Raw genomic sequence first — 26,745 nt, forward strand, 5'->3', positions numbered from 1 at the left:
TATTTATAAGCTATAGAAAGTGAGATATATATTTTTAACTTGCCACTCAAAAAGTTAATAAAGTTTTCACTAAAAGTCTTCATATGGTAAATATATTAGGCAAACTTTCAACATGTTCTTTATTCTTCAGAGTTCTTCATAGAAGTTCTCTGAAGCAATGTTAATTTCACTTTGGCTGTAATGAAATTTAGTATTTTGAATCTCCTGAAATTTTTTTGTTATTTAAATTTGGTCAGTTGGACCATTATTGGTGGGTAAATTATTGTATTTTTCGGACCATAAGACGCACCTTTTTACATAGAAAAATCGACTGAAAATTGGGGTGCGTCTTATGGTCTGAAGGTAACATTCAAATACGAATCTGTACACCGTACCGAAGCTGTAAGCGAAGTTCAATTACTGGCGCAATATGTTAATAAAATGAGTAAGTACGCCACTGAAGGTAGGTACCTAAGTTATCTTGCTGCATATGGGTGAATCACCGATTTAGAGTGTCAGTAGTCAGTAGTGTGTAAACATATGCGCTTTTGTACGGTTCATTATTTTTTATAAGTCATTAAAATTTTTATCTTAAAATTAGAAAAAATGAGTGTAAAACAAAAAAGACATTCATATAACGTAAGTTATAAATTAAATGTGATAAATTATGCAAAACAACATGGAAACAGAGCAGCAGAAAGACATTTTGGTTAAACCACCATCAGATAAAATGATTTGTGAGTGGAGAAAACGAAGAACAATTAAAATTACTATGTAAACACAAGAAAATATTCCTTTCGCACCTAGAAAAGTGGCCAGAATTAGAAGTACAAATGAAAAATTGAGTAACATATCATCGAAACATGGGAATATCTGTTTCTACGAAAATGATAATTTTTGAAGCGAAACGATGGGCAACTGCTAATGGAATTTTAGATTTTACCAGATCACCGTCTTGGTGCTTTAGATTTATGAAAAGACACAGGTTATGCATGCGTACAAAAACCACTCTCGCCCAAAAAATGCTGGCTGACTATGAAGCTAAAATTATAGAATTCCATAGATTTGTCTTATCAGCGAGAAGGAAATTTAACTTTGAGCTTAATCAAATTGCGAACATGGATGAAGTGCCTGTAATTTTTAATGTTCCTTCAAATTGGACAGTAGATTCAAAAGGCACCAAATCAATAGTGATCAAAACAACAGGTCACGAAAAACTCACTACACTGTAGTTTTAGCTTGTTACGTGGACGGAACAAAACTACCCCTCCCCACGTTAATCTTCAAGAGAAAAACATTACCGAGAGATGAAATTCCATGGTGTTATTATCCACTTTCAAGATAAAGGCTGGATGGACAAAACAGGAATGAAATTATGGATACAAAAGATATGGTACATCGTTTAAAAAGCCTGCAATGTTAGTGTGGGATCAATTCAGAGTGCATAAAACAGAATCAACCAAGAAGTTTCTAAACGAAATGAATACAGAATTAGCTGTCATTCCTGGAGGCCTTACAAGTCAATTACAACCCTTGGATGGATCTATTAATAAACCATTCAAAAATTTTATGCGGGAAGAGTGGAACAAATGGATGGCAAAGCCAAATCATAATGTTACAGCAACAGGACGTATAAAACGGCCAACAATTTCAGAAGTATGTTGTACCTGGGTGAAAAATTCATGGGAAGCTGTGAAAGAAGAGACGATTATAAAGTTATTTAAGAAATGCGAGATAAGTAATACGATGGATGGTACTGAAGATGATGCAGTTTTTGAAGGAGTGACAGCAATAGTTCAGATAGTAATACGAATGGTGACATTAACGAGACGAGTGATAGTGCTGAGAGTGAAAATGAAACGAATATTGCTAATACAAATGATTGTAACAATAAATAAAAATTAAGTAAGAATTTGTACATATCTTTATATAATAAAATATTTTTTTCTAAAAATTGTCTCATAAATTTGGGGTGTGTCTTATTGTCCGAAAAATACGGTATATTAAACAAAATTGTTTTCATTAGTTGAGCATTTTGGCTTATGGGCTGGTTTAAACTTGTTATTTTAGGTTTAATGGAATGAATACAGCACAGAGAAACAAATACATGTTTAACGGATCTTAATCTTAATAAATATGATTGTTTTAAATTTCCCAATATTTAGGAAGAAACTAATTCTTAGGCCTCCCGCCCAACTAAGGCTAGCCAATGTTCAGATGGGCACTCCAAAGGGGAGTGCCCATCTGGACTTAAGGCATTTAGTCTTTCTTTCCACTTATCATTTTGAGTGTTTTTATGTGTGCTTTTACAATTTTAAGATTGCATCTCTGATGATGTCTCTGTGAAGATGAAATATAGGATCCATTCAGCTTTTGTTTAATTGTTTCTGTGCTGTGTTCATTCCATTAAACCTAATGTTTTCATTCAAATCAACAAACAACAACCATGGGCTTAACACCTGTAGGTGTCTGATGCCATCATGATATGATTCTTCCATTGCATTCTATTTTGTGCATGATGACTCAGTTTGTGTACAGTGTTTCTGCACCATTGGGCGATGATAATGTCATCGCCCAATTCTCTGTTTGTTCTTCCTCTTTTGTTCTTTCCTTCATTCATCCCAAACAGCAACATTTTTAATTTCCTCTCATCGTTCATTCTACATATATGGCCAAATAGACGTAGTTTCCTTTTGATTATTTTATGGATCAGGTTTTCTTTGGGTTGTATTTGTCTATAGCACTTCCTCTATATGGTTTAATATATCCTCCTTTCAGATTCTCTCAGGAGCATGTACTCAGGCCTCACATCCATAGAGCATGCTGCTGAAAATACAGGTCTCCACAATGCACAGTTTAGTGTGTATTTTTATAGCTTGGCTCTTCCATATTTTGTGCATGGCTTTTAAGATACCTGTTGCTCTGGCTATTCTAATTTTTCTCTCTTTTTTGGTGCAAGTCATGCATCATGTGGCATCCAAGATATGTGAAGTGTTCCACATTTTCCAGTTAAAATCCTTCAATGGTAACTTTGTTCAGTAACTCCTGTTGTCTGAATATCATTTTTAAAATTTTTTCAAAATTGACATTTAGTCCATGTCTTTTTCCTTCTGCGTATGATGTTTGCAGTGTCCATTCCAGCCTTGCTGTGCCTTCTTCAATCAGAACGATGTCATCTGCAAAGCAGAGGTAGTTTATTCTCATGCCATTTATTGAAATGCTTCCACCAACTTCTTTATCTTATCTAGTGTTCTTCCCAAATGTGTCATGAAGATGATTGGTGATATTGAGTCCACTTGTCTTGTGCCTTGACTAGTGACACTAATCTCCAGTCACATCTGTTATCCTGACTGTTGCTTGTGCTTGGCTGTTTATATCTTTCAACAGGTAGATCAATTTATTGTCCACACAACAGGATTCCAGACTGCCCATGTTATATTTTGGCCAATATTTCGTCGAAGTCCACAAAACAGCAGTATATATCTTTTTGTTCTTTCTTCGAGTTTTCTCTGCTATTAGTCTTAGTGGGAGTATTTGTTGCACTGTACTTCAATCTTTTAGAAATCCAGCTTACTCATCAGAAAGATGTACTTCCATATGACCCTTCAGGTGTTCTCCAAGTATTTTCATCAGCATTTTGCCAATTTTTTGGTATATTCTAAAGCACTGCCTTTCTTACGAAGAACAACCAAGGCCAATATTTTCCACTCTTTGGGGGCATGTCCCGATCTCCATATTTTATTACATAGTTTATGCATTTCTTTTACAACCAGTTCGGTGCCATATTTTAGTATCTCACCTATTATGTTGTAATTTCCAGGATTCTTGTTGTTCTTGAGATGTTTACTTACTCACCTCCTCTTCCAAGATGTCATTTTCAAAGATCTCTGCTGGTAGAGAGATTGCTTTTAGTTCTTTGATTACTTCTGTTGCAGTATTATTTAGTTGGTTTTTTATATAGTTTGCTGCAATATCTTGTCCATCTGTGTATGATTTTGGTGTTGTTCATCAGTACTTTATCATCTTCATCTTTGACTGCTACTGGTCTCCATAATACTGTTCAGTGTCTTTGCATTGAACAGCACTATGGAGTTTGTATAATGCAAAGTTTTCATTATATAAACCAGAAATACTAGAATCAGTTTGATACTGAATTGTGTCTGTATATGAATGCAGTAAGCAACTTTCACTATACAAACTTGTAAGGACTACAGGAATAGTTTGTTATAGTGGATAACTTCTGCTAGAATAGAACACTATAAAAATGAAGGAAAATTCAACTAAAACACTTATTTATTATAAAATTTTCACCTTGGTATCATAGGCATCTTCAGTATACAGGATTATAGAATGGCAATTAAACAATAACAGTAATTCGAATTGTGCTCATTCTTTATGTGCTTCAGGTGAACTTTTATAGATATAATTACAACATATTAAATCTGCCTTTTTATCAAATGATTTTAAGGATTCTTTCATCAAAAAAAACTTTTAACAGTTATGGTATCTCTGCCTCTTCCAACACAGAAGAAACATCTTGCATTCCTATCTCTTATGTGCAAGGAATTTTTGAATGCATAGCTAAAGGTTTAAAACCAATGAATATTTTTGTACCTTTTGCCCTATCAGAAAAATCTCCACCTTTCTACTTCTGCTGAGGACAAGCTTTCATCTCTAGGTTTTCCAGGCATCTACAAGATTCTTTGCTTTTGTGGCTAAACTTATTTTGGACAAACTGGAAGATCTGGTTTTATTCATCTAGAACAGGGGTGTTAAACTAATGTTTGCATAAGATCTATATTGTCCATACAGATATATCTGTGATCTACCTTTTCAAAATTGGAGTATAAGGTATAAGATTTCTAATTTATGTTTAGACAAAGAAAAAATTATCGTAATATTATTTATTATTATTACAATATATGAATATAATTATTGTAATATTAATTAGTTATAATGCTTAAATGAATATTGCAGTTTTTTTAACCACACTGATTAAAATAAACATTTCATTTTGAACTTCCTGATGAACCAACATTACTTATTCTACACTGAAACGAGTTCACAATTTTTGCGTAATTTGGTGTATAATTAGTCTATGCATTTCTCAAACATGACTCCAAATGTTAATGTATGATATTTTGACTTAATAATGTTCATTTGTGAAAATGCAGATTCGCAAAAGTATGTCGAACCAAAACAAGCAAAAATATTTTCCGCGCATTTTCTTAAGTTAGGATGCTTACATTCCGGTAAATATTTCAGAAATCTCTCTTCGTGTGTCCTTGCGTTGACGTAAACATCATTTTTTATTGTTAGTATTTCTTCTTCTAGCCTAACAGTATGCATATCAAAAATAGAGGAAAGGTTTTCTGCTATTATTTCTGGCTTTACGTTGGTATCAAATGAAAAACTCATGAAGAGAATTACATTCTCAAGTTTCTTGAAATCCTGAAAGCGGTCGTCAAATTCTGCAATTACTTTCCGAATTTCATCAATATATTTATTTCTGTTGAAATTAGCAAAAGCAGAACTACTTAATTGTGCAGTTATATTCGGAAAATTACATAAATTGTTATTTTCAAGCTTCACTATCAGTTGATTCAATTTTTCTTTAAAAGCATTGATAGAACTAATCATATCAAAAATTGTCCAGGCCCCTGAACCTGAAGTTCTAGGTTTAATTCATTTAATTTACTGGTTATGTCGGTCAAAAAAAGCTAAATCCAGTAGCCAAATATCATCTTTTCACTGTTCGTATTCGTCGTCCCTATCGGCAAGAAATTGTTTACTTTTTTTCAATTAAATCCCTAAATCTTTGAAGAAATTTGCCCCAACTTAACCACCTGACATCAGTATGCATAAGCAGCTCAGAAAGTTCATCATTATCACGTTCTTCCATTTGCAACTTAAAAAAGATGCCTTTGTAGAGCTTTTGCCCAAATTGAATTGGAAATCTTGAAAGCTATGCTCATAATTTCTTTCATATTTAAAACTTTAGCACCCAGCACTTGTTGATGTATAATACAATGATACTGTAAGAAATTAAGGAAATATTCATCATGCCTACATAGTGTGATAAAACTGCTACGACGACCTGTTAAAGCTGGTGCTCCATCTGTGGTAATTGACACTAGTTTATAAAGAGGCAGTTGAAACTGGTAAATATATCTTCACCCTGTGTTTTTCCCTTTAATGAAATGATAGTAAGTAATTCTTTAGTAGAAAAGTCTTTAAAAACCATTCTAATAAAAATAATCATTTGGGCGATGTCAACTGCATCAATAGATTCGTCCAACTGAAGTGAAAAGGCTTGATAATCCTTAATATCCTGCATTAGTTGCTCTTTTAGATCCACATTTATTTCTTCTACTTGTTTTGCAACTGTATTTCGTGATAACTGTATTTTGTTGATAGCAGCAACTATTTCTGATTTATTTTCAAAATTACAAAACAATGATTCAGCTGCTGCAAGAAATGCTTTTTTTAAAAATTGCACCATCACTAAAGGGTTTCTTATGTTTGGCAAGAATATGACTCACTCTTAATGATGCAGTTGTTGCTGTCTCTGATTTCGATATTATTTTAATGAAACATAACTGCTGTGATGACAAACTTTTCTTTAATTCTTGAATTTTGACTTTTCGTAAATCACTGTTATTTGGATACGCCATTTCATAACTGCTGTCTACCGATTTAAAGGTTCGTTCCAAGTTCCCTTTTTTCGGCAGAGAAACACTTCCATTGCAAATCAAACAACATTTGTCTTTGATCATAATAAAGAAATAATCATGTTACCACTCTTGATGATAGTGATATGTCTTTGCTTTTTTTGTAGTAGTCATGATGGTACAATTTTAAATTATACTCAAACACTTTAAACTTTAAATTTTAAACTTAAAATTTAAAGTTTAAATTGCACAAGCATAAAACAAACAACCGGGTTTATAATACTACTATCATTTATACATCAAACTTAACGTGTTTGGGATTTAGCCGACCAAATTGTATTCTTATTGGTTAAACCAAAATATAGAATGATGGTACAACATGACAAAATTTCATGCCGGCTGGGGCATCGCCGGTTAAACAAGGCCCCCGTTGTTTTCGCCAGGGAACCAGGGCGAACAGCGAAAAGTCAGCTACTGGAACAAATCTGAAAATAAACCCCAACTCAACATCACCAGAGTTAAAGATCGGTACTATCAACGTAAGAAGCCTGAATGGCAAAGAAATGGAGCTAGCTGAGGAATTAGATAAGTACCAGATCGACATAATAGGGGTGACTGAAACAAAAAAGACCAAAACTGGTGAGATCTTTCTGAGCAATAAATACAAAATGTTATATTCAGGCAATGACAATCAAGGAAAAGAAGGAATAGCCATAGTATTCAACACAAAATACGAGGCTAATCTGCTTGAATGGCAGTCAGTCTCAAGTAGAGTAATGTGGGCAAATATGAGATTGGGGAACTGGACAATGAGACTTATTTGTGCCTATGGTCCCACAGAAGGTTCTACTAAGGTAGAAGTGGAGGAATTTTTTGAGGCTTTAGAAAAAGCAACTGACACAATGAAAAAGGAAAAGTTGGTCCTTGTTGGGGATCTAAATAGCAGAGTAGGAAATGATTGTGAGACATACAAAAATATTTTGGGAAAATTTGGAGAAAAGAGCAAAGCTAATAATAATGGCAAATATCTGTTGGATTTCTGCTCAGGGCATGGACTGATTATTACTAACACCATGTTCCAACATAAAAATGTGCACAAATTCACATGGAGAGAAGAGGCTAGGAATAAGAAAATTCTCATTGACTATGTTATTGTTGATAGTGATGTTTTCTCCCTGGTGCAGGACACCAGAGTGTACAGAGGATTTGAAATTGGAAGTGATCACTATTTAGTCTTGAGCAGAATAAAATTGAATTTCATATTGAAAAGAATAACATGTAAGAAAGTTTTAAAGCGAATAAAAGTTGAGCAGCTCTCAGATGTGAACTGTAGGCTAAAATACACAAAGAATATTCAAGAAAAAATGAAAGAGTTTGAGAACAGGAATCAAACCTTGGAGATTCAGTGGCAAACTCTGAAGGAAACATTGATTGATTCTGCCAGAGAGGCATGTGGTGAGATTATCTGTAAGGATAAAAAAATCAGAACTCCCTGGTGGACACAGGAAGTTAAAGAGGCAGTGAAGGAAAAGAAGAAAGCATATCAAAAGTTCCTGTCAAATAAGTCAGCTTGTGCTCTTAGAGAATATAGAGACAAATGCAAGAATGCTAAACAGTGTGTAAAACTAGCTAAACAAAAGTCATGGGAGGATTTTGGCAAGAATATAGAAAATAAATATCAAGAAGGTGGCAAAATATTCTGGAGGTTGTTGAATAAGCTTAAGAATGGAGGAAAGAGTGCTGTAAAAGGAATTAGAGATGATAAAGGTGACATGAAAACGGGGGAAAAAGATATCCTTCAAGTATGGAGTAATTACTTTGAAAAACTGCTAAATGAAACAAGCAGTGATGACAGCACAGTGGTAAAAAACACTGATCAGGCATGCAGTCAGGAATACATATCCATACTAGAAGTAGAAAAAGCCATCAAAGGCTTGAAATGTGGAAAGGCAGCAGGAGTAGATGATATTCGACCAGAAATGCTGAAGTATGGTGGTATAAAAGTCTTACAGTGGCTGCACTGTATAGTTCAGAAAGCCTGGACAGAGGGTCGAATTCCCGATGATTGGAGTAGAGCTCTCATAGTACCCATATATAAAAAGGGAAATAAAACTGCATGCGAGAATTACAGAGGTATTTCCCTACTGAGTGTTCCTGGCAAGATCTATGCAAGTATACTTGAGAAATGGTTGAGAAGAATTGTGGAAGAAAAGCTTGGTGAAGAACAAGCTGGATTCAGGCCAAATAGAGGCTGACAGGATCAGATCTTCACTTTACGACAAATAGTCGAGAAAGCATGGGAATATAACAAAGATCTGTATTTAAGTTTTGTCGATCTGGAAAAGGCATATGACAAGGTGCCAAGAGAGAAGCTATTCAATACGCTTTAGCTATATGGTGTCAATGGGGCATTATATCAAGCAATACTTAGTCTTTATTTGAGTTGTAAGTCAGCAGTTAGAATTGAAGGAAGTACAGGAAGATGGTTTAATGTTAAATCTGGTGTGAGACAAGGATGTACATTATCCCCTCTGTTGTTCATTATCTATATGGATCACATTATGAAGGAAAATGGCATTAAACATGATATCAAAATTGGAGATGTTAATGTCAGCTCTTTGCTTTATGCAGATGATGTTATACTTCTAAATAAATCCGCTACAAGTCTGCAAGATTCTCTGACTAAATTGAATAGCTGTTGTAATAGATATGGTATGAAGTGAGCAATAACAAGACAAAGACAATGAAAATAGGCAGAATCATTGAAAATGTCAACTGTGTTGTGAATGGAGAACCTGTGGAACAAGTAAAACATTTCATCTACTTAGGCACGATTTTTACTGAAGATGGTAAATTAAATATAGAAATAGACAACAGAATCAGCAAAGCTGGTATGGTAGGAAGTCAATTGAATAAATTCATATGGAATAAGAGAGAAATCAGTCGGAACACTAAATTAGCTGTGTACAAGACAGTGTTCAAACCAGTTTTAACTTATGGATCTGAGAGCTGGGTGAGAAGTAAAACACTTGACCAAAGAGTAGAGACCACAGATATGAGAGTCCTGAGAAAGATTATAGGCATGAACAGATGGTATCAATGGCAATATCATATTAAAAAGAGGATATTAGGAAAGAACTTGGCATTGTCAGCATCCAGGAATGCGTTAGCAGAGCTAATCTTAGGTGGTATGGTCACTTAAACAGAATGGGCGAGGAAAGATTAGCAAAACGACCCAGAGGAAGACCAAGATATAGGTGGATTGATACGGTACTAAATGCTTTAGACGATAGAAATATAAGATCTGATAATGTTGGAGTCTTGACAAATAACAGACTGATTTGGAGGAAAATTGTAGATAGGAAATTAATAATGATGTAATTTTTTTCATGTAGTACCATCATATCCTGTACACCCCTTGAGGGTACATGGCAGGAATTTGATGATGATGACGAGTTAACGTGTTATGTTTGTACAGTGCATCAAAGTGAACAAAAACCCAAAGTGGGCATGTTTATGAGGGCGCATACATTTCCAAGTACACTCCACAACAAAAGTCTCATAGCGGGAAATTTAAATATTTTTAACTAATATTTGTAATTTTTCTATTGAAATTTTTGAAATAAAATTCAATTTAATATAATTGAATTATAAACTTGAATTATTGTACAAAAAAATTTAAGTTTTTAATTAACGTAAATTTTAAATAGAACCATAATATAGATTATTATTTGATAAATTGGTTAATGTATTTGGACTCATCTATATATTATTTTGAAAATTGAGACAAAATAAATTTGCGATCGACCCCAAAGCATTATGCGATCTACCCATAGATCACGATCAACGTTATTGACACCCCTGATCTAGAAGAACACAAGTCTTATATTACATATCATGAGCCAGAACAGTCTGAACTTGCTGAGCATACTATATGCACTTAACATAGAGTTTATTGGAACAAGATAAGTCTTTCATAAAGGTTCGTTTCCTCATAGAACATGTTTATAAAAAAAACATGAAACTTTACTTCATAATACTAACTTAAAGAAATCTGATGGCCTACATCTGTATCCCTTGTGGGAGATTATACTTATTAAATCTACAAATGTTTCCTAACTTTATTTATTTGTGTGTATGTGTATTATGAAATTATTGGTTGACTGTTTTGGTTGTCTTACATTAGCTACTAAGGCAGCAAGTATTGAAATTGTTTCTTATTTTTAATTGCTGTTCTATAATCTTGTATTGAAGATGCTTATGATAGTTAGGTGAAAATTTTACAATAAATACATTTTTTACACGAGTTTTCCTCTGTTTTGGTAATTATTATTATTATATCAACTCACAGTATTTCATTATTGAAACAAACTTCTGCTGTAATGAATTTCTTGTGAAATTCATTTTGTAATGAAATTCCTGCATACAGGAATTTCAGCAGCTTATTACATTGAGTAAATTAGTTATATCAGTGTTTTTTTATAGTGACAGTGAACTGTATTATGAAACAAACTTTTTTATGATGATCTCCAGTTATATCCTTACTTTGAAATCAATGAATAAATTGCTTCTGAAATTTAATCTTAACTTTTCATTTTATAATATATTACACAGATTTTATTGCTTTTAATTTAACATTGTTTTCAACTGTGTGAACTTATTTTATCTTTTGCAGCTGGTGAACTGTCCAAATAATGTGAGCAATCATAATTTGGTTCGTCCATCTGTTAAAATTCCATATGCCGCAATGTGTGAAGTACATTTATCTAGATTACGACGGCACCAGTGTTGTCCTAGTTGTGGAGTGTTTTGCACACAGGTATTGTTAAAAACTATTAGGTTTTGAATTTTTTTCTTCTCTAATTTATAATGGTGATTTTTTTATGATGATCTCCAGTTATATCCTTATTTTGAAATCAATGAATAAATTGCTTCTGAAATTTAATCTTAACTTTTTATATTTTTATGAAAATATGAAAAGATTATATGAAAAGTTATCCTTCCATGGTTATTCTTCCTTTTACTCACCGTATAGTGAAAGAACTCCTTCAGATTTCCTTTAGCCCACTCAACTAATTTCCAATCGGATGATTTTTTTCTTTCTAACAATGTCAAGTCCTCTAAGCTGTGCCTTATATTGCTTGTGAGCTTTTTCCGTACATTTTTTATTTTTTTTTTTTTGATCAGGCCTGCATTCCTTCAGACACCCTTCACCATCTCCTATGCACTACTGATATCCTTCAGTTGCAGTTTCTTATGCCTTGAGCATTATGTCAAGCTATCTCCTAAGCTTGTCATAATTGTCATGACATAAGAAACTACAGTCATTTGCTCTGTGGAACTACAGAGCAAGTGACACACACACATTCTTTCAGATCAAAACTGTATGAACACTCTTTCCAGTTGGAGGCAAGGCTCTCTGATGCTATATCTTGCACTCAGAAACCCTGATTGCCCTCTATCACATGCTATTCAAATAAGTATTATTTCTTATCTATAAAGAGGACTCAGAGTTTTTGAGTGCTAGATTTGGTGATAGCATTCTTCATGCAATTGTATTTTTAGGTATCTTCATGCATTTTTATAAGCCAGCATCCTTTTGTGATGACTAATGACGATGATAGCACATAGGATTACTTGGTTATTGATGAACACACTAACATCCAGAGATAAAGAGGTTATTATTATTCCTCTTTATAAGGCATTGATACCTCCACATCTGGATTACTGTGCTCAAGTCTGGTCACCTGGATTCCTTGGAGATGAGGAAGTGGTGGAGAGGGTTCAGAGGAGAAGTTGGTGAGGAGTGTAAAAAAAAAAAAAAAAAAGCTCTCTACATTGATAGATTGAGAGTTTGTGGATTACAGAGGTTGATAGGCAGAGAAGAGGGAGGATATGATAGAAACATTTAAATTACTAAAAGGTTTTTATAAGATTGATGCTGGGGAAATATTTCAGCTGTGTGATAGTGATGGAAGAACAAGAGGTCATCCCTTGAAATTAAGGAAGAGTGTGGTTAACAAGGGTGTGAAAACTAGATTTTTTGCTTGGAGAGTGGTGAATGAATGGACTGCATTGCCTGACTCAGTTGCGAGTGCTTCATCTGTAAATGAATTCATGAAGAGGTATGATAGATATTGTTTCGAATAGTTTAGGTCTCCCACGATGAGTCTTCTGACTCCATGGAGATACCTGTATAATAATAATAATTTTTTGTCTTACAGAGAACAGTGACACATGCACACACACAAGTTTTTTTGAAAAATTTGAGAAAACTAATGATAATGGTAACTACCATTTGGATTTCTGTGTAGGAAGTGGACAGTGTTAGTTGATGGTGAATAAGATAGGGTAGGCGAATAGAACATGGTATTTGACATTACTAACACCATGTTCCAAAATAATTTTTATATTACTTCACAAGAAATAAGAAATATCATGTCAATGTTTGATAATCCTATACAAGAAAGTTCAATTTATTTCACCATAAGTTTCTCACGGTCTGTGGTGTTGCTTCTTCCAGAATGAATATTATGGATGTCCCCCACTACAGTAAACTGCTGAGAAGTTCCAGTCAGTCATTCCCATATGCAAAATTCTGTAACAAACTGTCTAGTATAATTAATTATTCATGTAGTTCTCATGAGTTTGCTGTGATTAATTTCAATGGATAAAACATTCAGAGAACTATCACCAAATTCACAGAATGTCCAAGATTGGCCTGGACATTCTTGGATTTGACATTACATCCGTGGCTCTCCAGGATTGGAAAAAAGTCTAGGATTTTTGATATATCAGTGTTAGTGATTAGTAATTCTCCTTGTGTATATGATGTTTGTGTCTGATACCTTTTTTTTTAGTTTTTGCATTCCTTACTTTACTTACTATGTGAAAGAGAAAATGCAGTTTCAATGAAAAGTTACAGCTGAGTATAAGTTTTTAAAATCTTCTTATGACAGTGATCACGTAAAATGCACTTTGTGTAATGGAGACTTCTCAGTCACATAAGAAGAGGTGATATAGAAGATCATATAAAAAGTTCCAAACACATAAGTATTGTTTTATCTTCTAATATTGCTGCTTATTTTAAATCGACAGACACTGCTGATGATGACCTTAAATGTGTTGCTAAAGAAGCCATATTTGCTTATCATTCTGGAATGCATGACATCAGTTTCATCATTATACATCTAAGTTAATTAAAAAGTTATTTGAACCAAAATTTTCAGTTGTATCATGATGTATTCATTCCCCTTGTCTAGTTCAGTGGTAACATTGTTATAGAACGAGCAAGTTGCTAAAACATGACCTTCCCTTAGTAAACCCATGTTGTTCATTGCAAAGTAGAGATTCACTGTCAACCCATTTCTGAATGCAAGCCCTAGCCCTAACCAATTTTTCCAAAATCTTCACCAGCACTACCGAGATACTAATTGGTTGATAGTCGGATACATCGGTCTTTGCACCACTCTTGTGTGCAATGGATTTACAATACATTCCTTCCATTCCTGCAGAATCTTCCCTGTTCTTTGACTCATAATAAACAGCCTGTCAAAGGAATATCCAGTTCAGCTGAACACTCTTTTAGTACAGGTGCTGATATCCCATCAGTCCCTATTGCTGAATTCTTGTTCAATTTTTGCAACAGCTCCAGTACCTCATCCTCACACACCTGTGTTTCTTCATGCAGTGAAGAGGTAGCAGTGACCTTTGGACTGTCGTTTACATCTAATTTACCCATTCATTGTATACATGATGCATTCACATAATACTAATTTATACACAAAGTTCTTTACATGGTATTACAATTCTACTAAAAGGAGGTAATTCTATTTCTATTTTCAGTTAGTACTTTATTTCTTCTGCTCGAGTACAAGTTTTTTCTCTCAGCTGATTTTTCTGACTTGTTAAATCCTGAATGAATTGTTTCCTTTTAAAGGTTCTTCATTCACGATGTAACACCGTACAACAGTTGTGACGTTTCTAGTCTGCTGCTTATAATTTTCGTAATGGACATCATCCTTAAGCACACGGTATTCCTTCCACATCACCCTTTTCTTACAAATCTCTTGCTCGATAAGATCACACATCCATTTGATTCCTACCCTATTTATTCTTCAAACTCTCATGATACACTCTGATATCGCATCATTTAAGTATTATTTAAATTCTTCCCATGCACCGTCAATTTTCATCCCATCCATCAACCAATCCCATTCTAATGAAGTTAGTATACTCCTCAGTTGGCCTTAATTTCCTGCTTTGTAGTTCAGCATGTAATCTTTTCTGAATGGAACATTCATAAACTTGGTCACTTCCAAAGCGTGTACCCCATGATCACTGTCACCAACCGGAGGCAGAATAGTTACATCTTTAACTGAAACGCCCTCTGACACTATAATCAAATATGACACTCTTTGGCCTAGAGTTCCTTCTATCACATGCTGCTTGAGGAAGTTGCCCCACAACAGCTCAATAAATGTATTTTCATTCTAATCATGAGATTCTACTGCTACCCAATCAATATTTGGATAATTAAAGTCTCCTATTATGATTACTCTTTTTGCACTCATCTTTTCTGTTTGGTGATGCATTTCTTCATCACTATCAACTGATCCACCAGGTCAGTAACAACACTCCACTATGTAATTGATCTAGTTAAATTCCTCCTCACACCAGATAGCTTCAAACTCACTGCTACATGAAATATTGTTAGTAGTAGTAGTACTACAATCATGGGTCTCAACCCTAACTGGATTCAAGTCATCCAATATCATTAGCAGCATGCCCCTCCTCTCCAATCCTCTCTGTCCTTCCTAAAAATAATACTCTACCCTTGATAATCGATACCAGTTAGTAAGTCTTATTCTGATAGCCAGATCTCACTAATACCTACAATCTGAGGTCACAACATATTGACTAAGCCAAGAAACTCTACCCCTTTATTTCTGATACTGCTAGCATTAGTGTACAGACATAATAATCTACCTGTTTTTTCTTTTGTATAGTGTTGTCTGCAGTCTGCCTGACACAGTTGGACAACTTGCAGATCTCTATTTCTTCTCTAATGCCTTATACATGTAGAAATTTTTGCACACGTTTGATGAGTCCGAACTGGACGAACACAAAGCCGAAATTGTTCTCTCCTCGTCAACATTTCCATGACTAAGCTCATTCCTCATTAGCACATTTATATAACATTGTCACTCTTATACTGACATTCACACCATTCCTCCCTTTATAATTTAGTTTCCCTGACTTTATGTGTTAGCTCTAATACCATTTATTAGTTTTCTAGAATACCAAACGCATTCAGGTGTAGGCCGTCCCTCTTATACAAATTCAATCTTCCCTCAAACTCACTCCACACATTCAAAAACTCATCTCCATTCCTTCTACGTATTGAATCGTTTGCCATCATCACCCTTCTTCTTAATTCTTTTTTATCATACTGAGGTAAAATACTGACGATTTTTGCCTCTTCCAACAACCCTTTCATATCCTCTCTCATACTGAAGTTATCTCCAGTTAAGTCATTAGTACCTGTTTCAACTCTGATTTCGTTTACTTTTCTTTTCTGTTTTTGAATTGTTTTGTATATATTTAAATTTTCACTCCAGGAAAACTGGACATTATAACTCGCTCATCAATAGCATGTTTTATTATAGTCACCACACCAAATAACTTCTTTCTTTTTATTAACAACGTCATTTACCTGATTTCCATTATTTTCTGACTTACCTGTTTCCGTGCTTTGTTGTTTCTTATTTTCCTGCATAACTTTCTTTTTCTCCCTTTGTTTGTTTAAATGCCTCTCGACTTTTTTGCAATTCCTGCATTGTCTCTCTGATGATCTGCTTCAGTTTTGCTATTTTGGAGGTTAAGTTAAGGGGATAATAACTCTCTCATTATTTTAAAATCGGATATGAAACTCGGAGATCGAAATCTAAGAGTTTCATGCCGAAGAACTTTCGGCGAGTCCAAGCGTAATTCAACACCTGGTAGTACAACACCTGGGTAGTGCAACTCGGAGCAAAGGTGGAGCAAGATCCATCACTATCCTTAATATTGTCTCATAATGTAAAACGCAGCTCCTAGGAGATGTATTACTGTTTTACATTATGAGGAGAGGTGTCACTACCCAGACCGGCTTCGACCTTTATTGAGGTCTCATCAGTGAGTATGTAGACCTGGATAATACCAAGGTTTAAGTGAACTGAACTTACATACCCTTACCATACGAATTGCCAGAAAGGTGCACCCATATATTATTATTAGGATAAAGTGCCAAGAGGCTATTATTTTCTGGCATCGTAAATTAAGTTAAGGGGATAATAAATCCCTCATTATTTTAAAACCGGATACGAAACTCTGAGATCGAAATCTAAGCGTTTCATGCTGAAGAACTTTCGGCGAGTCCAAGCATAAGTCAACACCTGGGTAGTGACTTCTCCTCATAATGTAAAACAGTAATACAGCTCCTAGGAGCTGCGTTTTACATCATCATCAAATTCCTGCCAATATTAAGGATAGTGATGGAGCTTGCTCCACATTTGCTCCGAGTTGCCGTAGTGTTGTACTACCAGGTGTTGACTTACGCTTGGACTCGCCGAAAGTTCTTCGGCATAAAACTCTTAGATTTCGATCTCCGAGTTTCGTATCTGGTTTTAAAATAATGAGGGATTTATTATCCCCTTAACTTAATTTTCACCACTAGAAAAAAAATAGCCTCTTGGCTCTTTATTTTGGAGGTTAATTCATTTTCATTAACCTCCTTCACATCACAAATAACCTCATTAGCGGAGCCAACCTTCTTGTTCTCGCCTGTGGTGTTTTCTTAGCATTACATTTCTTACCCTTTTTCTGCACCATTTTAAACGTATTCTAAGATATTGAAATATCTTAATAAAAATATACGGTAAAATACTAAATACACTAAAAACTAATATCTATACTAGTATACTATAAAACACTAATTTTCTAAGTGAAAAACACAGAAAAACAGACAAAAATCACCAATTTTACAGGAGCGCTAAATTCACCGACCGCAATGCATCTGCATCCTCGAACCAGAAGCGATAATCATTTGAGAAACATCAAGAAATGCTCTCTTGATAAAAAGGTGATATGTTACTGCGTTGATAATACCAATACAAATTTTAGAGAAATAAATAGGAGGGGGTGAGAAAAATGTATTCAGAAAAATTGAAAGAAGTTTGTCTCGTCCTGTTCTAGGCATTGGCTGCTTGGCACACAGTAAATAATTATGTTCAGTCTGCTGCAGATACACTACCTGTGGATATTGAAGTGATAGCAATTAAAATATACAAATATTTTCATGTATACACAGTCAGAACCACCCAACTTAAAGAATGCTGCGAATTTGTAGATATCGAATACAAGGCAGTTTTGTCTCACAGCAGTTCAAGATTTTAGAGCTTATGGCTGCAATACAAAGAATTTTAGATATATTTGATGGTCTAAAGTCATATTTTCTTTCAAGCGAAAAATGCCCAAAGATTTTAGAAGATTTTTTTGAATATCTAGTAATTGAAGTATATCTTCTGTTTTTGCATGGAAATTTACAATTTATTCAAACTGTAATCAAGCAAGTAGAGTCGAATTCTATAACTACAACAGAGGTGTTAATGAAATATTCTGAATGGGAAAATAAACTTAAAGAAAGATTTCAACATAAATTTGTGCCATTTTTGACACAACAGTTAAGTAAGCTAGTATCAAATGGTGAAATTAATCAGGAAGATTTCTATAGGAACATCAGCAAGTTTTATGACGTGAGTATAAACTATTTACAGTTCTGGAAGAAGAGCATTGAACAGGCAGAAAAATTTAATTGGATATTTTTAACTTCTGATGTGAATTGGGCTGATTTAGAACAGAGTGCACATTTTTTCAACATGATAGTACATAATTCAGTAAACACAGATGAATTATTTTATGAAAGGTCAATGCTAAACAAAATTCTACAACAACAAAAGCAAGAATGGAACTCGAAAGCTTTAAGCATTCGAGATAAATAGTTGTCTTTATTTGAGATCTTTAAGAATGCTGGCATCACCTTCAGAAATATATTCTCTGAGATCGTGCTACCTACATTTCACTAGAACACGATCCTACAAAAACTCAAAAAAAAATTAAGAAACTTACTTAAAAAATAACCTCCTAGCCACTAGACATTACAAAAAAAACTCTAACTTTTCAGTTCTGCCCCCCCCACCCCCCCACCTGATATACAGTTTATCAAAAATCCACAAACCTAATTTCCCCAAGACCTATAGTAGATGCCACTGATGCACCTTGCTACAAATTGTCAAAGCACAGCTGGCCAACTCTTTGACCCCCTCACTGGTCTTAGCACTTCCTACGTAAAAAACTCGACCCACTTGAAAACCTTAATTGAAAATCTAATTTTAAATAATATAGACTTAGTGGTTATCTTTAAAGGTACCTCTGGCATAACTATAAATAATAAATTACATGATAACTTAACTTTAATGAAATAAGGGTACAAATATTTCTTACTGAGATTAACAGTACATCATCAGTGTAGACAACAAGCAATCAAAGGAATGGAATACAAAGTACATAACATTTGGTAGATTACCAATTAAAAATTGTTGCCACATGCTAGAAATTAATATTAATAAAATATTATTAAATAATTCTTAAAAACTATTTCTTTAATGGTTACATAAGATGAGAATAGGGGTGCTTAAGGGTCAAAGCTGTATAACTGAGAGGAGACCTCCACATAGCCTTTAAAGGAATGCGGAGAACCGACCAGGGCTTCTGACCTAATGTCCAATCCTCACCTTCTCGTGGTGCACCCTGTTGGGTATCTACTTGGATACTGAACGGACGAGGATGGGCTGGCAATTTGGGATTTAGCCGACCAAATTGTATTCTTATTGGTTAAACCAAAATATAGAATGATGGTACAACATGACAAAATTTCATGCCGGCTGGGGCGTCGCCCGGTTAAACAAGGCCCCCGTTGTTTTCGCCAGGGAACCAGGGCGAACCGCGAAAAGTCAGCTACTGGAACAAATCTGAAAACAAACCCCAACTCAACATCACCAGAGTTAAAGATCGGTACTATCAACGTAAGAAGCCTGAATGGCAAAGAAATGGAGCTAGCTGAGGAATTAGATAAGTACCAGATCGACATAATAGGGGTGACTGAAACAAAAAAGACCAAAACTGGTGAGCTCTTTCTGAGCAATAAATACAAAATGTTATATTCAGGCAATGACAATCAAGGAAAAGAAGGAGTAGCCATAGTATTCAACACAAAATACGAGGCTAATCTTCTTGAATGGCAGGCAGTCTCAAGTAGAGTAATGTGGGCAAATATGAGAATGGGGAACTGGACAATGAGACTTATTTGTGCCTATGGTCCCACAGAAGGTTCTACTAAGGTAGAAGTGGAGGAATTTTTTGAGGCTTTAGAAAAAGCAACTGACACAATGAAAAATGAAAAGTTGGTCCTTGTTGGGGATCTAAATAGCAGAGTAGGAAATGATTGTCAGACATACAAAAATATTTTGGGAAAATTTGGAGAAAAGAGCAAAGCTAATAATAATGGCAAATATCTGTTGGATTTCTGCTCAGGACATGGACTGGTCATTACTAACACCATGTTCCAACATAAAAATGTGCACAAATTCACATGGAGAGAAGAGGCTAGGAATAAGAAAAGTCTCATTGACTATGTTATTGTTGATAGTGATGTTTTCTTCCTGGTGCAGGACACCAGAGTGTACAGAGGATTTGAAATTGGAAGTGATCACTATTTAGTCTTGAGCAGGATAAAATTGAATTTCATATTGAAAAGAATAACATGTAAGAAAGTTTTAAAGCGAATAAAAGTTGAGCAGCTCTCAGATGTGAACTGTAGACTAAAATACACAAAGATTATTGAAGAAAAAATGAAAGAGTTTGAGAACAGGAACCAAACCTTGGAGATTCAGTGGCAAACTCTGAAGAAAACATTGATTGATTCTGCCAGAGCGGCCTGTGGTGAGGTTGTTTGTAAGGATAAAAAAATCAGAACTCCCTGGTGGACACAGGAAGTTAAAGAGGCAGTGAAGGAAAAGAAGAAAGCATACCAAAAGTTCCTGGCAAATAAGTCAGCTTTTGCTCTTAGAGAATATAGAGACAAATGCAAGAATGCTAAACACTGTGTAAAACTAGCTAAACAAAAGTCATGGGAGGACTTTGGCAAGAATATAGAAAATAAATATCAAGAAGGTGGCAAAATATTCTGGAGGTTGTTGAAGAAACTTAAGAATGGAGGAAAGAGTGCTGTAAAAGGAATTAGAGATGATAAAGGTGACATGAAAACGGGAGAAAAAGATATCCTTGAAGTATGGAGTAATTACTTTGAAAAACTGCTAAATGAAACAAGCAGTGATGACAGCACAGTGGTAAAAAACACTGACCAGGCATGCAGTCAGGAATACATATCCATACTTGAAGTAGAAAAAACCATCAAAGGCTTGAAATGTGGAAAGGCAGCAGGAGTAGATGATATTCGACCTGAAATGCTGAAGTATGGTGGTATAAGAGTATTACAGTGGCTGCACTGCATAGTTCAGAAAGCCTGGACAGAGGGACGAATTCCCGATGATTGGAGTAGAGCTCTCATAGTACCCATATATAAAAAGGGAAATAAAACTGAATGTGAGAATTACAGAGGTATTTCTCTACTGAGTGTTCCTGGCAAGATCTATGCAAGTATACTTGAGAAACGGTTGAGAAGAATTGTGGAAGAAAAGCTTGGTGAAGAACAAGCTGGATTCAGGCCAAATAGAGGCTGTCAGGATCAGATCTTCACTTTACGACAAATAGTCGAGAAAGCATGGGAATATAACAAAGATCTGTATTTAAGTTTTGTCGATCTGGAAAAGGCATATGACAAGGTGCCAAGAGAGAAGCTATTCAATATGCTGCAGTTATATGGTGTGAATGGGGCATTATACCAAGCAATACTTAGTCTTTATTTGAGTTGTAAGTCAGCAGTCAGAATTGAAGGAAGTACAGGAAGATGGTTTAATGTTAAATCTGGTGTGAGACAAGGATGTACATTATCCCCTCTGTTATTCATTATCTATATGGATCACATTATGAAGGAAAGTGGTATTAAACATGATATCAAAATTGGAGATGTTAATGTCAGCTCTTTGCTTTATGCAGATGATGTTATACTTCTAAATAAATCTGCTACAAGTCTGCAAGATTCTCTGACTAAATTGAATAGCTGTTGTAATAGATATGGTATGAAGGTCAGCAATAAAAAGACAAAGACAATGAAAATAGGCAGAATCATTGAAAATGTCAACTGTGTTGTGAATGGAGAACCTGTGGAACAAGTAAAACATTTCAGCTATTTAGGCACGATTTTTACTGAAGATGGTAAATTAAATATAGAAATAGACAACAGAATCAGCAAAGCTGGTATGGTGGGAAGTCAATTGAATAAATTCATATGGAATAAGAGAGAAATTAGTCGGAACACTAAATTAGCTGTATACAAGACAGTGTTCAAACCAGTTTTAACTTATGGATCTGAGAGCTGGGTCAGAAGTAAAACACTTGACCAAAGACTAGAGACCACAGATATGAGAGTCCTGAGAAAGATTATAGGCGTGAACAGATGGCAACAATGGCAATATCATATTAAAAACGAGGATATTAGGAAAGAACTTGACATTGTCAGCATCCAGGAATGCGTTAGCAGAGCTAATCTCAGGTGGTATGGTCACTTAAATAGAATGGGCGAGGAAAGATTAGCAAAACAAGTGTTCTCTGCCAGGGTGGCAGCAAAACGACCCAGAGGAAGGCCAAGATATAGGTGGATTGATACGATACAAAGTGCTTTAGACGATAGAAATATAAGATCTGATAATGTTGGAGTCTTGACAAGTAACAGACTGATTTGGAGGAAAATTGTAGATAGGAAATTAATAATGATGTAATTTTTTTCATGTAGTACTATCATATCCTGTACACCCCTTGAGGGTACATGGCAGGAATTTGATGATGATGATGATGATGATGAGAATCTCCCAAGTTGTGAAGCCCTTTTACATTGGCCAAATCTGAATCGAAATGATTGTCTCTCTCTCCCAAAAGTTTGGGAGATTCTCATCTTATGTAACCATCAAAGAAATAGTTTTTAAGAATTAATTAATAATATTTTCATCATCATTCATATCAAGGATTTAGGCCTAGCATGGCCTGATCCGGCCTTAGAAGTCATCATTGAATCATTTAAGAGGACGTCCTGGTTTTCTTTTTCCTAATGGTTTGTACTTTAAAGCTTGTTTTGGTAATCTTTCTATTTTCATTCTTTGAACATGTTCCATCCATTTATGCTTATATGCTTTATTTTTTAATAATATTTTATTAATATTAATTTCTAGCATGCAGCAACAGTTTTTAATTGGTAATCCACCGACTGTTATGTACTTTGTATTCCATTCCTTTGAATTGCTTGTTGTCTACACTGATGATGTACTGTTAATTTCAGTACGAAATATTTGTACCTTTATTTCATTGTATCAAAGTAATTATATCAAAATAATTACTTTGTTTACCAATATTTCCCTAAATGACACCCTAGCACTCTTAAAAAACGTTTTTCCTTCTGATATCTTAAGAGCTCTCTTCCTTTGCCATCAAAGAAATAACAATAGTTTACCCTTCTTAGACACCTTAGTAACATGCCTTCCTAATGGTAATCTTTTCTTCTCTGTATATAGAAAACCCACTCACACAGACAGACACATTCACCAATTCTCCCACCACCACCACCACCACCCTTCTCAACAATATGACATTATTAAAATTCTAACCAGTAGAGCCCACAAGCTTTGTTCCAATGGAACCTCCCTTTCAACCGAACTCAACCATATACAGAACGTTTTCCTTTCCAATAGCTACAATGATTACAGAATTAAAAAAATAATCAGTTCCTCCCCATTCCCCTGCCATCTCTTCAGAAGGACTTCAGAAATGCCATCACCATACCCTACATCCGTGGCACATCAGAAAAAATAGCCAGGTGCTTAAAAAAGTAAAACGTTCGCACAACGTTTAGGCCCCACCGTAAACTTACTACTCTTATCTGTTCTACCAAAGATTAGCTTCCTCTTCTCTCAGTGCCTGGAGTATATAGAGTACTCTGTTCCTGCAAGCTGGCTTACTGCAGACAGATAAGCAGATCAGCAACCATCCATTTAGAACACAAATCATACATCTGCAATCACTGGTCAATTTGGCCTTGCAGACCATGTTTTGGATATAACCCCAGAATCTCCTGGAGAAAAATCACCATACTCCACCATAGTAAATTCAAAAAAGAAAGACTGTTTTTAGAATCTACAGCAGGCACTCAGAAATCAACCGAATCTAAATAAATGTGTTTGCATGAAACTTCCCCAAAATTGGGAAACATTAATTATCAGAGATCCCACGTTACATCCTAGGCCACCCACAAACAAGCATAGCGGGCGCTCCACCTAGATAGGACTTTAGAGTCGCCCACGTATTTCACTTAATATTGTATTGTATTTGAGTATGTTGTTACAAAAGTTATTTGTAATCCCTGAAGATGTCTCAGTGACTGAGACGAAATATTGGAACATTAAAATTAGTTTTAATCCTTTCCCAGTGCTGAAAATATTCTATTAAACCTCCGACACAATGTCCTCATAGCACTTAAGCCTCAACACACGGACACTTTATTATGTTAAGAACTGAATGCTTTCTTCATCCATACCTGAGCATATTGACATTAAAGTATCCTAGTACTTGTTAACCAAATCGAATGGTTGCTGCAATATCTGCAACATACCCCATTCTTCACTGAAAAATTGTGATGATTACAACATCTGTTGCTTTAATGTAAGGAATTATGTGAGATAAATTGGATAGTTGGGAGAAACATATCAAGGACAGCATAAAAGATTTAGAATATAAATGAGCAGATAATGCTAGTCTGCTTTTGCATGTTACAAAAATAAATCACATCATTGACTGGCAAGTCATATGGGTGTATATAACTTCAAAAGATGTTTTGAATTGGCTGAAATGTTTTATATCCTCTTTTCAGTTCTCTTTCAATAGAATTGAATGTATCATTTTAAGTGGAATTTCAGCAGCCTCCATGCAGAGCTAAAACCCTACATGTTTTGTCTATGAAACTAACTACATTAAGTACAGCAGTCATTGAAGCATGTCACAAATCTCAGAGACAAGATTTGTGACATGCTTCAGTGAATAAGCTTTTATAACTTTTTGTAGAAGCTTATTCACTGAAGTCCAGGACTTAATGTGCATATTGTATTCAATTTGTAATTTTATCATGTTCTATTTTAAGGTTAATGGTTCATACTATAATCTTTCTTGTAATATGTTACAGTAACAGCATAAACTATTACCTAATGAAGCCACATAAAACTAGCGAAACATGAGAACCTATTTTAATAAAAAAATTTTGTAATACTATTGTAATTGAAAGGCATATGCATTATGCATTGGAAGTATATACATGAATGCTAGCAATTTTTGTAAAGCTTTTGAAGACATAATAATTTTCAAATTAATATCATTGTATTGTATATGCTTAGTATTTTCAAGTTTCCAGATTTAAATGTAGCATAATTGTCCTATACTGATATAACATTCCTTGTATAACTTTCATATGTTAATGGTGGCAAGATATTTATTGTTTACTTAGAACGTAATGTTTGTGGATATTTAGAACATGCTGATGCAGCATTATATGTGGTTTTATTAAATGTTGTTTTATTAAATGTTGTACATATTCAAAGTTCTCTGTAATTCTTATGTATTTTCAGGGTCATTTCTTACAATGTATAATGATATGCAACAACAGAAATGTTTTTCATTTCTTCCATCAACATTGCCAAGCTGTAAGAGAAAATGACTTTCCTATTTGTCCTCATTGTGGTACTTCTTCAGAATTCAAATCAGTGAGGCTAGAATTGAATATTTCTCATAGTTCCCCACTTCTTGAGTAAGTTTTGAAGTTTTCTGTATATTTCTTGAACCTAACACATTAATGGGATGGGATGGAATACAGTCAACTCTCACTTATTGAACCATAGGAGCAGTAAACTAAAATGAAAGGTTTGTGCTATAGTGAATTTCCTTCAGAATAGTATTGAGGGACTTTGGCTAGGATGTCTAATGTCTTAGTAGTTTATTATAGTGAGTGAATTCACTATGGTGGTGTTTGCTATAGTAAGGGTTGGCTGTATATTAATGCTAAAATGTCTTAAATTCTGCCTGACTTTCATATCGAGTAGTGCAGTGATTTAGCATGAAGATAACTTTTATGTGGTTTGTTTATGAGAGATCTCTAGAAAGATTTCACCATTTGGTATTTTGTTGATTAGAACATATAGGAAAGATAATTTATCGTTACTTTCCAGTTGATTTAAAATTTTATTTTATAGTGACTTGAGTTGAGGAAATGGAGAAAATGATTTAAATCAGGTTCACTGTATTTCCAGATAATAAATATGTCATCTGTATATCTCTACCAAATTAAAAGTTTTAATCTGCCTTGATGTAGGTCTTTCTCAGATTTTTCCATGAAAAGTTCACCATTTGTAACAACACTGGACTAATAGACTACCCATATTTGAACTTGCTGATTTCCTCAGTTCTTTCTCCATTAATGTACACTTGTTTCTCAAGAGCTTCCCTGTCTGTATTTTCTTTAAAAAAAAATCATCTAACGCCTTTCATTCCTTATAGGGAGTAGGCGAGGCCTTTCTACCCTATCTAGCTTTTGGAGACTGAGTAGGCAGTTTAATCTCCACTGGTAGCCCATCAGAGATAGCAGGCCCATCTCTATCACTAATTATAGGTGGCTACTGATGAAGAGACCAGTAAGCAAGTGCTGCCATCTCTTGGTGCCAAACCCTAACAGGATATGTTACTGTCTGAAATAATGTGGGTGCTACGGTCAGTTTTCTTGAGTTTACAGGATGAAAAACCAGAGTTCTCTGGGAGTAAAAACCCGCTTTCCCATGCCCAAGAT

The 26,745-nt window shown here is 34.8% G+C and overlaps 1 protein-coding gene across 3 annotated transcripts in view; it reads left to right on the top strand.

Annotated features, from left to right (window-relative positions):
• LOC150103899 (uncharacterized) overlaps positions 1–26,745 on the top strand; it is a 426,738-nt gene that overhangs the window by 145,265 nt on the left and 254,728 nt on the right. For all 3 annotated transcript variants that reach the window (XM_090397172.1, XM_090397171.1, XM_090397173.1), the window contains exons 7-8: positions 11,326–11,469; positions 25,535–25,713. In XM_090397172.1, the coding sequence (XP_090253298.1) occupies positions 11,326–11,469; positions 25,535–25,713 (323 nt within the window). The remainder of the gene's footprint in view (positions 1–11,325; positions 11,470–25,534; positions 25,714–26,745) is intronic.

Source organism: Typopeltis vanoorti, chromosome 8 (genome assembly GCF_054136105.1).
Source record: "Typopeltis vanoorti isolate ZY-2024b chromosome 8, IOZ_Tvanoo_1.0, whole genome shotgun sequence".
In the NCBI taxonomy this organism is placed as follows: Eukaryota; Metazoa; Arthropoda; class Arachnida; order Uropygi; family Thelyphonidae; genus Typopeltis; species Typopeltis vanoorti.